This window comes from Malus sylvestris, chromosome 9 (assembly GCF_916048215.2).
Source record: "Malus sylvestris chromosome 9, drMalSylv7.2, whole genome shotgun sequence".
NCBI lineage: Eukaryota > Viridiplantae > Streptophyta > Magnoliopsida > Rosales > Rosaceae > Malus > Malus sylvestris.
The window spans coordinates 8,210,706-8,224,486 of record NC_062268.1 but is presented as its reverse complement, the minus strand read 5'-3'; the positions used below and the strand labels follow the sequence as shown (position 1 = coordinate 8,224,486).

The 13,781-nt window shown below is 39.3% G+C and overlaps 2 protein-coding genes across 2 annotated transcripts; both read left to right on the top strand.

Moving 5' to 3' along the window:
• Positions 1-679: 679 nt before the first annotated feature.
• Positions 680-8,010, top strand: LOC126583374 (uncharacterized). Its single transcript, XM_050247723.1, has 3 exons — positions 680-896; positions 6,367-6,469; positions 7,501-8,010. Exons 1-3 carry the CDS (start codon positions 860-862, stop codon positions 7,715-7,717), a joined length of 357 nt encoding a protein of 118 aa, XP_050103680.1. The 5' UTR covers positions 680-859; the 3' UTR covers positions 7,718-8,010.
• A 1,650-nt stretch (positions 8,011-9,660) lies between these two features.
• Positions 9,661-12,750, top strand: LOC126583356 (suppressor protein SRP40-like). The gene is made up of 3 exons (XM_050247705.1): positions 9,661-10,150; positions 10,831-12,257; positions 12,435-12,750. Exons 1-3 carry the CDS (start codon positions 9,836-9,838, stop codon positions 12,634-12,636), a joined length of 1,944 nt encoding a protein of 647 aa, XP_050103662.1. The 5' UTR covers positions 9,661-9,835; the 3' UTR covers positions 12,637-12,750.
• Positions 12,751-13,781: the final 1,031 nt, after the last annotated feature.

Here is a 13,781-nt window from a genome sequence, read left to right as displayed (position 1 = left end):
TTTGGGGTGTGCTATCCACACACCCCTTTTTACTTCTCACACACTCTTTGTTAATTTCTGTCCGTTGATCTTCTTCAATTCATTCGATCCGACGGTTGAAAATTAGAAGGGTGTGTGAGAAGTAAAAAAAGGTGTGTGGATATCACATCCCTAAAATTTTTGAGTAATAGCTTTCGTGAAGAATGCGATTATTGAGTTTTGTCACAATCGCCAACATGCATAGTTTAGGAAAATGTTTTAAACAATTTGAAAACAGTTTTAGAGCATCTCTAAGGCCTTATTTGGCACACCGTATAAGGCATCAGATAGTACTAATAATACGGAATACGATTTTTGGTGTCTGTTTGAATTAAATAAGCATCGGATTAAATAATCTGGGCCCACCTACTTTATACGGTAAACACCCGTTTCCTTGTCCCCCTAAAACCACGGGACAATTTAGTCGGCTCCTTCCTGAGAACGCTCTCTCGCTCTCTTCTTCCCCTCCAGACGCACCACTCACAGGTTTTCTTCTCATTCTTCTTCTTCTCCCCAGGTTCCGCCCCTCCCTTTTTTCTTCCCCCTCTTTCTAATTTTCTTGCAATTTTCTTTCAATTGTTTGAATCTAGTTATTGTTATCTCTGTAATTTTGCAATTGATTATGTAATTTTGTGTTTTAATTAGAATGTTCGAATTTTAGGGTTTGTTATTGGGGTCGAATTAGGGTTTGTTGTTGGGTCGAATACCTGAGACTCGAAGCTCTCAAAGCCATTTCCTTTTTTCTTAAATTCCTGCGATTCTCTGATCCAAAACCTTCGAACCCTTTTCTGGAATTTCGATCCCAACCCACCGAGTGGAAGAGAAAGAGGACAGACTCTTCATGTTTTTCCCCTTCACGGAAATGTTTATCCTCTGGGGTATTTTATTGTTAGGCTTTCAAATCTTGTTCCTATTAAGCTTTTTTAGTTATTTTATTCATTGTATTTATCAGATTTTTAGTGGGGTTGTCTTGGTTTTGTTGGTTCAATTTCTCTTATTGTTATGAACCCAACCGGCACCGGAGAATCAACCAGAACCGGTAGCTATGAAAGTGAGAGAGAGTGATAAGATAGAGAGAGAACCAAAGAGAAATATAAACTGATTTTTCCAAAAGTTGCCATTACAATAATTTCAGGAGCATGTATATCCCACATGCCTGCAATTCCCCAATACAAAAGTGCCACTTGGACAATGACTGACAATTACTGAAACCTTCTACTAAGTATTGGCCCATTACACTCGAACCCCATACTTTTAACCCCTTACAATTATGCCTTTAACTACCTTACACTTTAGTCCTTACTACTATTAACTAAAATCTCACTGTGACTAAGACAATCACGATTAGTTCATAACAATACCTTCCCCTTAGAGAACCTTGTCCACAAGGTTTCAGAGAGGAAATGAGGGGTATTTGGCTTTGAACTCGTCAAAATCCTCCCATGTCGCCTCTGACTCCTCTTGCTTTTGCCACTGTACCAGTAATTGAACTCCAGCAACATCTCCTTTCTTATAGATTCTTCTTGCCAACACTGCAACAGGGACATTCTCTACCAACCCATCTTCAACAACCTGTGGCAGGACAGTCTGTGGTGTCGCTCTAGTTCCCAGGTGTTTCTTCAATTGACTCACATGGAACACAGGGTGGATTTTCGTGTTTGGTGGTAGGTTCAGTTTGTAGGCCACATACCCAACCTTCTCACAAATCTCATAAGTATCGTGGCAGAAGCTTATGGTAGCTGTGAGGAGATAAGGTCTGCAATTGATAAGGAATCAGTTTTAGATACACAAAATCCCCAACTTCGAATTGCCTCTCCGTTCTTTTCTTATCTTGCTGCATCTTCATGCGATTCTGAGCCATTTCCAGGTTGTGTTTTAGCATGGATAAGACCTTATCCCTTTCCATTAAACCCTGTCCCACGGTTTCCACTCTTGCAGTACCGAATTCATAGGGTATAACTTGGAGAGGAGGATAGCCATAAACAAGTTCGAAAGGTGTGAATTTGGCAGATGAGTGGTAGGAAGTGTTAAAGCACCACTTGGCCCAGGGAAGCCATTGTACCCACTTCTTTGGTTGACCTCCCACAAAACACCTCAAATAGGTCTCAAGACACCGGTTCATCACTTCAGTCTGCCCATCAGTTTGTGGATGGTAACCAGAGCTCATGCACAGTTTAGATCCTTGTAATTTGAACAATTCCCGCCAAAAAGCACTGACAAAAATAGGATCTCGATCACTGACCACTGAGCTTGGTATGCCATGAAGTTTCAACACATTGTCAATAAAGGCCTGAGCCACTGTGATTGCCGTGTATGGGTGGGACATTGCTATGAAGTGAACACTCTTGGACAGCCTGTTAACCACCACTAATATCACAGATTTTCCTTTGCATAAAGGCAGTCCTCCTATGAAATCCATGCTGATGTCTGTCCAGACTCTTTGGGGGATAGGCAAAGGTTGCAGCAACCCTGGTGGAGAAATGGTTTCCACTTTGTTTTGTTGGCACACTTGACATTCTGCCACATAAGTCTTGATATCTCTCTTCATTCCCTGCCAATAGAAGTCTCTCTTGGCTCTTTGGTATGTTTTAAGTACTCCTTGGTGACCAGCAGAAGGTGTACAATGGTATTCTTCTAAAATTTTCCTTTTCCACTCAGAGTGAGGACTCAACACCACTCTGTGCTTGTAAAGCAAAAATCCGTTGTCAATAGTGTACTTTCCCAAAGAAAAATCACTTGTGCCATTGAGTGCGGAGTCAAGAACTTCTTTTTTCTTTGTTTTGATCCACTCATCTTGTTCAGTGCTTCTTCTTAGTTCGTCAATCCATCCATGGTATGGGTAAGAAATGGTATAGCATGCTCCCATTGACTCCAACGATTCTTGTAGCCTAGGCACCCCATGTAGCCTGGATAAGGCATCGGCTGCTGCATTTTGGGAGCCATTTTTGAACTGTATCTCATAATCATACCCCAACAATTTAGATACCCATTTCTGTTGGAATGCAGTATTAGCTCGTTAGTGTAGGAAATATTTAAGACTGTTATGATCAGTCTTAATTATGAAATGCCGTCCTTGCAGATAATTCTGCCACTTCCGTACTGCATAAACCACTGCAATTAGTTCTCTTTCATAAGTGGAAAGTGCTTGATTTTTGGACCTAGTGACTGGCTTGAAAAAGCAATAGGCCGTCCTCCTTGTTGTAGTACAGCTCCAATACCACAGCCTGAGGCATCACACTTTAGTTCAAAAGGCTTGGAAAAATCTGGTAGTGCCAACACCTGTGGAGAAACCATAGCTGTTTTAAGCTTGTCAAAAGCTTGTTGAGTTTCGGCATCCCAATGAAATCCATCCTTCCTTGTCAAGTGGTATAAAGGCTGGCAAATCGTGCCAAAGCCTGGTACGAATTTTCTATAGTAGCCTGTTAAACCCAGAAACCCCCTGAGTTCCTTGACGTTTCTTGGTGCAGGCCAACTTTGTATAGCTTCAATTTTTCGAGGATCAGGTGCTACTCCTTCCTTAGAGACAATGTGATCCAAGTACTCAACTCTATTTTGTCCAAATGAGCATTTAGATTTCTTGAGGAAGAGTTGATTGGCCTGTAATATCTCAAATACCATCTGCAAATGGGCTAAATGGGATTCCCAGGTCCGACTATAAACAAGAATGTCATCAAAGAAGACTAACACACATTTTCTCAAATGGGGCTTGAATAAAGCATTCATTAAACCTTGAAATGTGGCAGGAGCGTTTGTAAGCCCAAAAGGCATCACTAGGAACTCGTAGTGTCCTTCATGAGTCCTAAATGCAGTTTTTGCAATGTCCCCAGGTTGCATTAAGATCTGATGATATCCAGATCGTAAGTCTAGCTTAGAGAAATAGAGAGACCCATGCAACTCATCCAACAAATCATCAATAAGGGGTATGGGATATTTATCCTTAATAGTAAGGGCATTGAGCTCTCTATAGTCAATGCACATACGCCAAGTACCTTCTTTCTTTTTGACAAGTAACACAGGGAAAGAAAATGGACTATGGCTTGGCCTTATGAAACCTGCCTCCAGCAGCTCCTGAACTGCCTTTTCTATTTCCGTTTTTTGCAATGGACCATAGTGGTATGGTCGGATGTTTGGGGGTTTGGCACCTTGCACCAAAGGAATATGGTGATCATGGTCTCTCGGTGGGGGAAGTTTGGTAGGCAAGACAAAGAGTGCCTCAAACTTACACAAGAGTTGCTGCAGCTCCTGCAACTGCACTGAATTTAAGTCACAGGATTCTAGTGTCTCTTCTTCCATGGAATACAAAAGTAACCCCAAGTTAGAGTTAACCAGCTCCTTATCTAATTGGTGCAGCGAGACTTCTTGAATGATTGAGGCATCTGAAGAATAGTGGGATAACTTATAGGTTTGGTGGTCCTTAGTGAACTCCATAGTAAGTAGTTGGAAATCCCATAACACAGGGCTCACTGTGGAGAGCCATTGCACCCCTAAAACTACATCACAACCCCCTAGAGACAAGGAATACAGATCTGTAAGACAATGATACCCTGCAAGAGACAATTCCACAGCCTTGCAACAACCAGAGCTTGTAACTTTGCCTCCATCGGCTATCATGACCTGAAAAGCCTGGGTAGTTTCTGCGTGTCATCCCCATCATTTAAGCAATTTGGAATCAACAAAATTGTGTGAACTACCTGAGTCAAGTAAAATTTTCACAGGGTGACCATTAATCTGACCAAGCACTTTCATAGTGTGTTTTGTAAAGCCTCCATCAGTGCCATAAAAAGCACATTCACTAAGCTCCATGTGCTGCAACTCAGGGTGATTGGCCTCTATATTGTCTTCCACAACTTCAGAATCCATCACATCCATCATCAATAGTTGCTTAAGACCACACTTATGTCCCATTACCCATTTATCAGGGCAAAACCAGCATTCCCCTCGCGCTCTCTTCCTCTGGATCTCCTCCGGGGTTAGCTTCTTAATAGCAAGGTTGCTAGTGTGTGGCATAGTATGGGAGGAAGGTGGAACAATGGTTGAAAAGGGTTTAGAAGCTGTATGGTTTCGAGATGAGATCGATTTGAGCTCCGTAAGCTTGGCATCAAGCTGCACCGCAATGGCAACCGCCTCATGGACATTTGCCAGTTGTAACAATTTGACATCATATTGAAGTTCCTTTTTCAACCCCCCTAAAAAGCAACTGCGTAACAGAATAGGGCTAATCTCAGGTGATCGAGTAGTTAAACAGCGAAATTCAGCGATATAATCACGAAGAGTACCGAGCTGGCGAAGTTTGAAGAGAGCCTCGGCACTATCGTCGAAAGCAGAGGGTCCAAACTCGCGACAAAGGGCCTTTGTAAACGCCGGCCAAGTGGGGGTGGTGTTGATGCAATCCATCCAACGGAACCAGTGAAGAAGCTCACCTTCAAAATGAAAGGAGGCTGTGAGAACACGTTGAGCATCTGGGATCCCATAGAAGGAGAAGAACTGTTCGGCTTTGTAAATCCAAGCAAGGATATCATCACCGTCAGTGAATCTGGGAAAGTCGAGGCGCTGTTGCCACGACGACCGTGGATTCGGAGGGCCAAGATGAGGCGGTGGTGGGATCTGAGCCATCTCATGATGAACAAGTGGATCTGAAGAAGGTGGGTTGGATGGACCTTCACCCTTACGACGAAAGGTGAGTTCATGGGTGAGCTCGCGGCGGAATTGCTCAAAATACGCCCAAAGGCGCGCATCGAAATACGCCGGAAGGCGCGCATCGAGTTGGGCTGGAAGCTTAGCATCAAAAGCGGAGTTCACCGCCTCACGGATGATCGACGGAAATTTAGATTCAAAAGCAGCAAAACGAGCATCCATGGTGGAACGAGTGGTGGGTTTGGGACGGGGCATACACGGATGGGAAAAACCAGGAACGGAGGGTGATACCAATGTTATGAACCCAACCGGCACCGGAGAATCAACCAGAACCGGTAGCTATGAAAGTGAGAGAGAGTGATAAGATAGAGAGAGAACCAAAGAGAAATATAAACTGATTTTTCCAAAAGTTGCCATTACAATAATTTCGGGAGCATGTATATCCCACATGCCTGCAATTCCCTAATACAAAAGTGCCACCTGGACAATGACTGACAATTACTGAAACCTTCTACTAAGTATTGGCCCATTACACTCGAACCCCATACTTTTAACCCCTTACAATTATGCCTTTAACTACCTTACACTTTAGTCCTTACTACTATTAACTAAAATCTCACTGTGACTAAGACAATCACGATTAGTTCATAACACTTATTGGTTGTTTGGGCTTAGTGTTTGCGACATTAATGCATCTGGCCTTTATGATTGCAGGAAATATTTGTTTTGTTGATGCTCCCTGTGTTTGTTGGTGTTTAAGGAGAAAGCAAAGTAGAGGGAAGAGTTTGCAGAGAAGCAAGACCAGACTGAAAGCAAGGTTATTATCTATCCCAAGTTCTGGTTTACTGCATAGTAGTCAATATATTCACAACAACAACAACAACAAAGCCTTTTCCCACTAAATGGGGTCGGCTATGTGAATCCTAGAACGCCATTGCGCTCGGTTTTGTGTCATGTCCTCCGTTAGATCCAAGTACTCTAAGTCTTTTCTTAGGGTCTCTTCCAAAGTTTTCCTAGGTCTTCCTCTACCCCTTCAGCCCTGAACCTCTGTCCCGTAGTCAATATATTCAATAAGCCAAAATGTTTTATTTTGAAGAACTGGTCATTCGGTTGTGGAGTAAATAGTAATCTGCATTCAATTAATGGTTATTAAGTAGGGATTGAATATTTGGGATTCTATTGATCTAAAAAGGCATATACTTGCAAGTGATAGATTGCGTGATAGATTGCTTGGTGATTAGGACATTCTTCTTCAATCCATTGCATCTTGAGGATGAAACTCTCCTTCTATTTAATATAGTTTAAAGTAGAGTATCTAAAAAAAAGGACATATATATATACACCTACCTGTTTGGGATATACATGTATAAATACTGCCATGAAAGAAGAATGCATACATTTTTCAATATTACGTTGATAGGATAATTGGTTGGTGTATGTTGATAGGATAATTGGTTCTATACAAACATATTTGTATAAGTTGCTTAAGTTCATTTTACATACTCCTCTATACAAAGAAGTTTATACTTTTCTTTGCCAAATTGATTGGACTGATGGAGGGAACAACGGGCATGAAGGAAATATCTTCCATGCATGATGAACGCTTTACTTATACACGCTTTAGTATCATAGCTTTTTGTATTTAACATTTGCATATGTATGTTTATGGTTGAAAAATTGAGATTTTTGTATTTAACATAGCTTTTCCTTTATTTTTTGTTGTTGGGATGGGGATGATTATACAGTGCATTTAAAACAAAATATTACAATTTTTTTCCTTAATTGCCTCTTGAATGTTTTCCCGGAGGGAGCTTATGTGCTGTTCTGTGTTCTTCTTCTTCTTCCCAGGTTACTTCCTTGTTGGGAAGGGGATGATTATACAGTGGATCCAAAACTTGAGATTGCTTCAAAATTGTCAAAGATGAATTTGTCTATTGAGGATCAAATCAAGGCATTGAATATCCTTTTCAAAAAGCCACAAAATGAGAGGACATTATTGTCTTTGGATGGTGCAATGAAAAAGGCCTTCGTACTCATGTTACTTGGACAAAGTAACCGCAATTGACATTTCAAACCAACAACAATATATTTTGTTAAAAGCTGCAGCATGTATATATTGGGTACTTGGACAAATTGCTTCTTATTGAAAGCAAAGTAGCAGCATGCATATATTTTGGCTATCTAGACAAACTGTTCCTTACTGAAACCAACTTGCATTTGTATATTTTATGAACTTGGATATGTGGTTGGATTAATCTATATAACGTAATGACTGTAGTTGTTTTTTGTGAACCTTCTTTTATGTTATTGGAAAATATTTTGAATTTGATGTATGGAATTTACTATTTTTCTTTGTTATTTGAAAATGTGTGATTTTCAACAAGTATAAATATGAGAAAAGTTCAACAAACAAACAAAGATTCGTCAATTTTTTTTTCCTTGTCCTATCCGGTTCAGTACCAAACACAGTATAAATAATACGATCATTACTCTGATACTGCACCAAACGCTCGACTAATTTAGTCAGTACTATCCGGTGGCTATTTATCCTATCCGACAGAAATAGTTAGTACAGTCCGAGCTGCCAAACGAGGCCTAATAGTGTAGGTGAATTAAATAGACAATGTTATTTATTTCAAAGTGAATCAGTAAATGTATGCCAACGAAGTCCAAAACAAAACAAGATGGAAGTTTGTTCAAACAATTTTTAAGATTTGTAAATTCATCATTTCGGTCATTTACCCAAAGAAATCAAGTGCATACAAACTCAAACCATATGGCCATTGTTGACCTTTTATCGTCAAATGTCCCTCAACTAGTTGTCGGCAAATAGGGCAGCGGTTTATTTGAAATCTCAAGAGCTTGTCACACACATGCATTGTAGCAAGAAAAGAAGTCCAACTAAAAATCAGTCAAGCGAAAATCCACCATAAATTACACTTAGGTTGATTCAAGTAGATTAGTTTTGCGAATATAGGATAGATATCCAAGTCATGGGCGGGATGGGATGCCTCGGCCTTCACAGCTATAAGACATATATCTAAGTAAGCTACTTTCAGTAACTCTGTATTCTCAAACATTGAGAAGTTAATCTCAGTTCCGAGGGGCTGCTTGAACTTCTGGCCTAGATTGTGTTCAAAATGTACAGTCACAGGCGGACGAAGGCTAAAATGTATTGTCATTTATGGAATTCACTTGGGAGCTACCTTAACTTATGGCTCAAACTGTGTTCAAAATGTACTATCACATGTGGATGAAGGTTAAAATGTATTGTCATTTTTTGGACACACACCTTCACTGATCAATGTTCACTAGTTAGAAAAAAAGTTGAGCAAATCCTTGTTGTCAAAAAATAATTTAGGGGAAAAAAGTTGAGCAAATCCTTCATGACATGAATGATTTTGTATCAAATGACATAAGAATAAAGAAATCATTATGAAGAGAGTGGAGTGTAAGTAGAAAATATGGAGTGTATGTAAAAAATATGGAATGTATGTAGAAGATGTAAGATGTATGTTAGGAGTGTGAGGGTATTATGGAAAATTACGTAAGGTGTAATAGATAAATTTTAATTGAAAAAAACATATATGAGATGTGTTAAGTATATCGGGTATATTCAACAATATGTGAGGCGTTAATACAACAAGTAATAATTTAACCTCTTAGACCATCTCCAACCCTTGGGCTAAAAGCCAAATTTTTTAGCCCAGAAAATTTGGTTTTTAGCCCAGAAACATCTTTTCTGCTCCAACCCTTCTGCCCTAAAATTTTAGCCCATAATTATTAAAGAATGAACTTAGGCTAATTTTTTTCTTAAATCAAATTAAAAAAAAATATGTAGATTATTATAAATTAATTTTATGAACATTTTAATTTAAAAAAATTTAAATTCGGATAAACATTTGGCATTTAGCCCGGGGGGAAGCTGGGGGGTATTTGGCCCATAAATAATATTTGGCATTTAGCCTAAAATTTTAACATGGATTGAAAAATGTTTGGGAATGTAATTTGGCTTTTAGCTCAGTTTTGAGGATGATCTTAGGAGATTACCACCGTATCACGAGTGATGAGAGTTGAACATAAATTGGTGGGAAGTAGGGCGATCTAGTCACTCTGTGCCCCTCATCACTCAACCGCCCTATTCCACCACACGCATCGACAGCCACCAACCCTGAAAGTGGCGATGGAAATCCCGATGGATGTGATAAAGCAGGTGCAGATCTCGCTTCGGAAAGAAGCGAACATGTCGTCCTACGACCCAGACGACACGCCGTTGCCCAATCTGCCTTCGGTCGAAGAAACCCTGGCGGAGTTGGATCCATCGCCGCCGTACCTGAGGTGCAAGCATTGCAAAGGGCGGCTGCTGAGGGGCGTTCAGACGCTAACCTGCGTCTTCTGCGGCAGAGAACTCTGCAAGGACCTCCCTCCTGACCCCATCAATTTCCGGGATACTTTTGGGTACCGGTGGCTGCTCCAGTCCCTGAGCTTAAGTGGATCGGTATGCGACTTGATTTTCTATCTTTTGTTTGGTTGATGAGAAAATTGAGATTAAGATGGGGAATAAAAAGGGGATTCTTGTTCTATTTGGTTGATGCGAAAACTAGAAAGAAACGGAATTTGAATTATCAATGCGTTCTTGTGGAATGAAGTTCTGTTTTTCAGGAAAAAGCAGGGATTTTAACAAATTATTTGTTTTGGTGCTTCCGGATGATGAAAAAGATCGAAGCTTTGATTGTTTTAGTGTACTTAAATGTGTTTTACCAGCTTGTTGTAGCCACCCAACGGAGTAATGACTTCGTTAATTGCGTTTTCTGATTCGAAGCTAATTGAGTTAATCTACAGTGCATAGAAAACTAAAAAGCTTGAATGCTTAAAGGTGATTCTGAGATTATGCAGAGATGTAGAAATAATACATTGTATTTGTATATGATTTGTATCAAAATCTACTTAGTGAGATTATAAGCAGATCACACTCGAAATTTTGTAGGTGCTACAGATTTGTAGTCCATTTTTTCAGTAACCATATCATGTATGTGGGAAATTATAGTTGTCTGCCTATCATTTGTTTGCTAGAAATGAGGATTATTGTCCTCTCGTTAACGTAAATTGTAGACTTTGATATTAATTTTGTGGGACTTCTTGAATACTTGGGGTGAAGTTTGAGACTTTGGTTTGCAGGAGATAGTGGATTTACCTATTGGAACAAATGAATTAAACAGAGGACAGACTGCACGGAAGGATGAGTTAAGTCTGTCTGATCTCTTAAATCTTGAAATAAAGTGGACCTCTAGGCCAGAGAAAATTGAGACTGATCTCTCAAATGAGACCCCCAATCTGCCCAAATTACCAGATTTGGCTGGAGTCAATCTTGACAACTTTTTCTTTGAAGGAAACAAAGATGATGCTTCAAGTAGTTCTGAAGAGCTGTTTGGGTCTAACACACAGATTGTCAGTAAAGAGAGTTTCCAAGGTCATGAAACTCTTAGTTTGTTTGAGAATGTAAAGCCTTTTGAGACAGTTGTGCAGACTACTGAAGGAGAGAGTGGCGATTCTGGTTGGGCGGCAAGTTTTCAGTTTGCTGTTTCTGAATCGCTTCCTCAAGCTTCTGGAAACCTTCCTCAAGCTTCTGAAACCCTTCCTCGAGCTTCTGAAAACCTTCCTCAAGCTTCTGAAAACCTTCCTCAAGCTTCTGAAACCCTTCCTCAAGCTTCTGAAAGCTTTCCCCAAGAATCAAAATCCCTTGACCCCTTTGTGGGTTCCACGGTGGATCTTTCTACCCACATAGACACAGTATTTGAGTCTGTAGTGGACTCAACGAATGAAAAATCAAACCATAGTTTGACTGGGTCTACATCCATGTCGACCGACTGGTTTCAAGATGATCTGTTGGGCGTTTCCAACTCTGGGTTTTCTGGAGGGCCCGAACAGTTCGAAACGCTTGCGGAGGTGAAGGGTGGTGTCCAAGATAACCAATTGCAGACCACTAGCAGCAAGGCTTCTGATAATAAGACTACAGATAAAGATGATGATTCATTTGATGCTTGGAATGATTTCACAAGCTTGAGTAGTGCACCAAATCTTGTGGATAGCTCTGTAAAACAAAATGGTGTTGATTGGGTTCAAGACAACCAATTGCAGACCACTAGCAGCAAGGCTCCTGATAATAAGACCACCGATGAGGATGATGATCCATTTGATGCTTGGAATGATTTTGCAAGCTCGAGTAATGCACCAAATGTTGTGGATGGTTCTGTAAAACAAAGTGGTGTTGATTGGGTTCAAGACAACCAATTGCAGACCACTGTCAACAAGGCTGCTGATAATAAGACTACTGATGCGGATGACGATTCATTCGACGCTTGGAATGATTTTACTAGCTCAAATAATGCATCAAATCTTGCAGATAGTTCTGTAAAACAAAGTAATAATCAGACAACACCTGTTGATCACACTTCAGAAGTAAATTTGTTCGGCGCAGCTAGCAACTCTGGTGACTTGGATTTTGGTAGCTTTTTGCAACCGGATTTATCGGCAGGAGCATTTAACAGCTCCAGCGGTTCAACTGTAGTGGATGGAGCGCAGCCAGAGCCTTCTGTATTAGACAGGTGCGTGTATAAGCCAACTTATATGGGTGCTATTATAACCTCAGAATCCTGTTTGGAGCCACCGTGGAATGCTATATTTGCTGTTTTCAATAATCTCATACACGAAGCTTCATGGAAAATGTATCGGTACATTCTTTGATGAACATATCTTAACCACCATTTCTGTTGCGTGTTTAGGTTGGCTGATGCAAGCACAAACAAGGGAAAAAAATCTGAAGATGTGGCGGGGGGCGGAGATGTTTCCAGTGCAGGAGCAGGATCAAAATCTGACGATGTGGAGAGAATAATGTCACAGATGCATGATCTCTCGTTCATGCTCGAAAGCACTCTTTCAATGCCTCCCAAGCAAGACGAATTACATCCCCCTTCTAAAGATTGAGACGGAATTCGTTTATGAGGTTCTACATGATGGATGTTCATATAATTCTACTTCTGTTTGTTCCCAATTTTGTATTTTATTATTTATAATATCGTGTAGAAATGGCATTCGTGACGTGTTTATCGTGTTCGTGTCGTTTTCGTATCATACCGATAGCTTAACGGGCCGTGTCTTGTAATACCCGTTAAAGTAAACAAGTAATATGATCCGACCCGAAATCAACCCGTTAATATTATTAGGTAAGATGATCCGATCCGTTATCCTGTTAAGAAAAATATATTTTAAATCAATAAAAATGAAAATGAAAAACATAATTTGACCCAAAAAAAAGGTAAAACATAATACTAAATTAGTATGTACATACTAAATTTTGGAGTTGATCATTTCATGAAAATTGTAAAGTTTTTCATTACGAGTGATTACATTTTGCACACTTCTACAATAATTATTATTAATTTGGCACTCAAATAAAAAACACTGATAATGAGATTTGGAGGGTTTTAAAAATCTAAACAACCATGTAACCATCGTCTAAGTGTTGATGATGCAATTATAAACGTTTGTTATGCTTTCATATTTTTCAGACGTATACATTAATGATTATGAATTTTGTTTATTTTGAACTCCCTTAAAAGAGTTTGGATGGTTTTAAAAATTCAAACGATCATAGACTCATCCTCAAAGTGTAGAGGATGCGACTACGAGTGTTTGCATATTTTTTTCATATTTTTCGCACATGTAAATTAATTATTATAATTTTTTTAATGTGTTTTGTATTTTTAAATTACTTGATATTTTTATTTTTAATGTGTTTTATAATTTTTAATTTCAATCTTGCCTATAATATACTATAAAAATAAATAAATAAATAAATAAAACTTAAATTTTATAATTTATATAGAATAATAATTAATAAACAATATATACATATTCATTATATTTTTTGTATTTTATTGTACGTTTTTTTTTGTGGTTAAAAAAAATAAAATTATCAAAATAACTTTTTTCTTATCGTGTCGAAACAAGTTACTCGTGTGTCATTCTCGTGTAAAACTGTTAAGGACCCATTATTATCGTGTGACCCGATAATGATCCGATTAGTTATCATGTTGATTAGAAACCCATTATTTTCGTATCGTATAAGA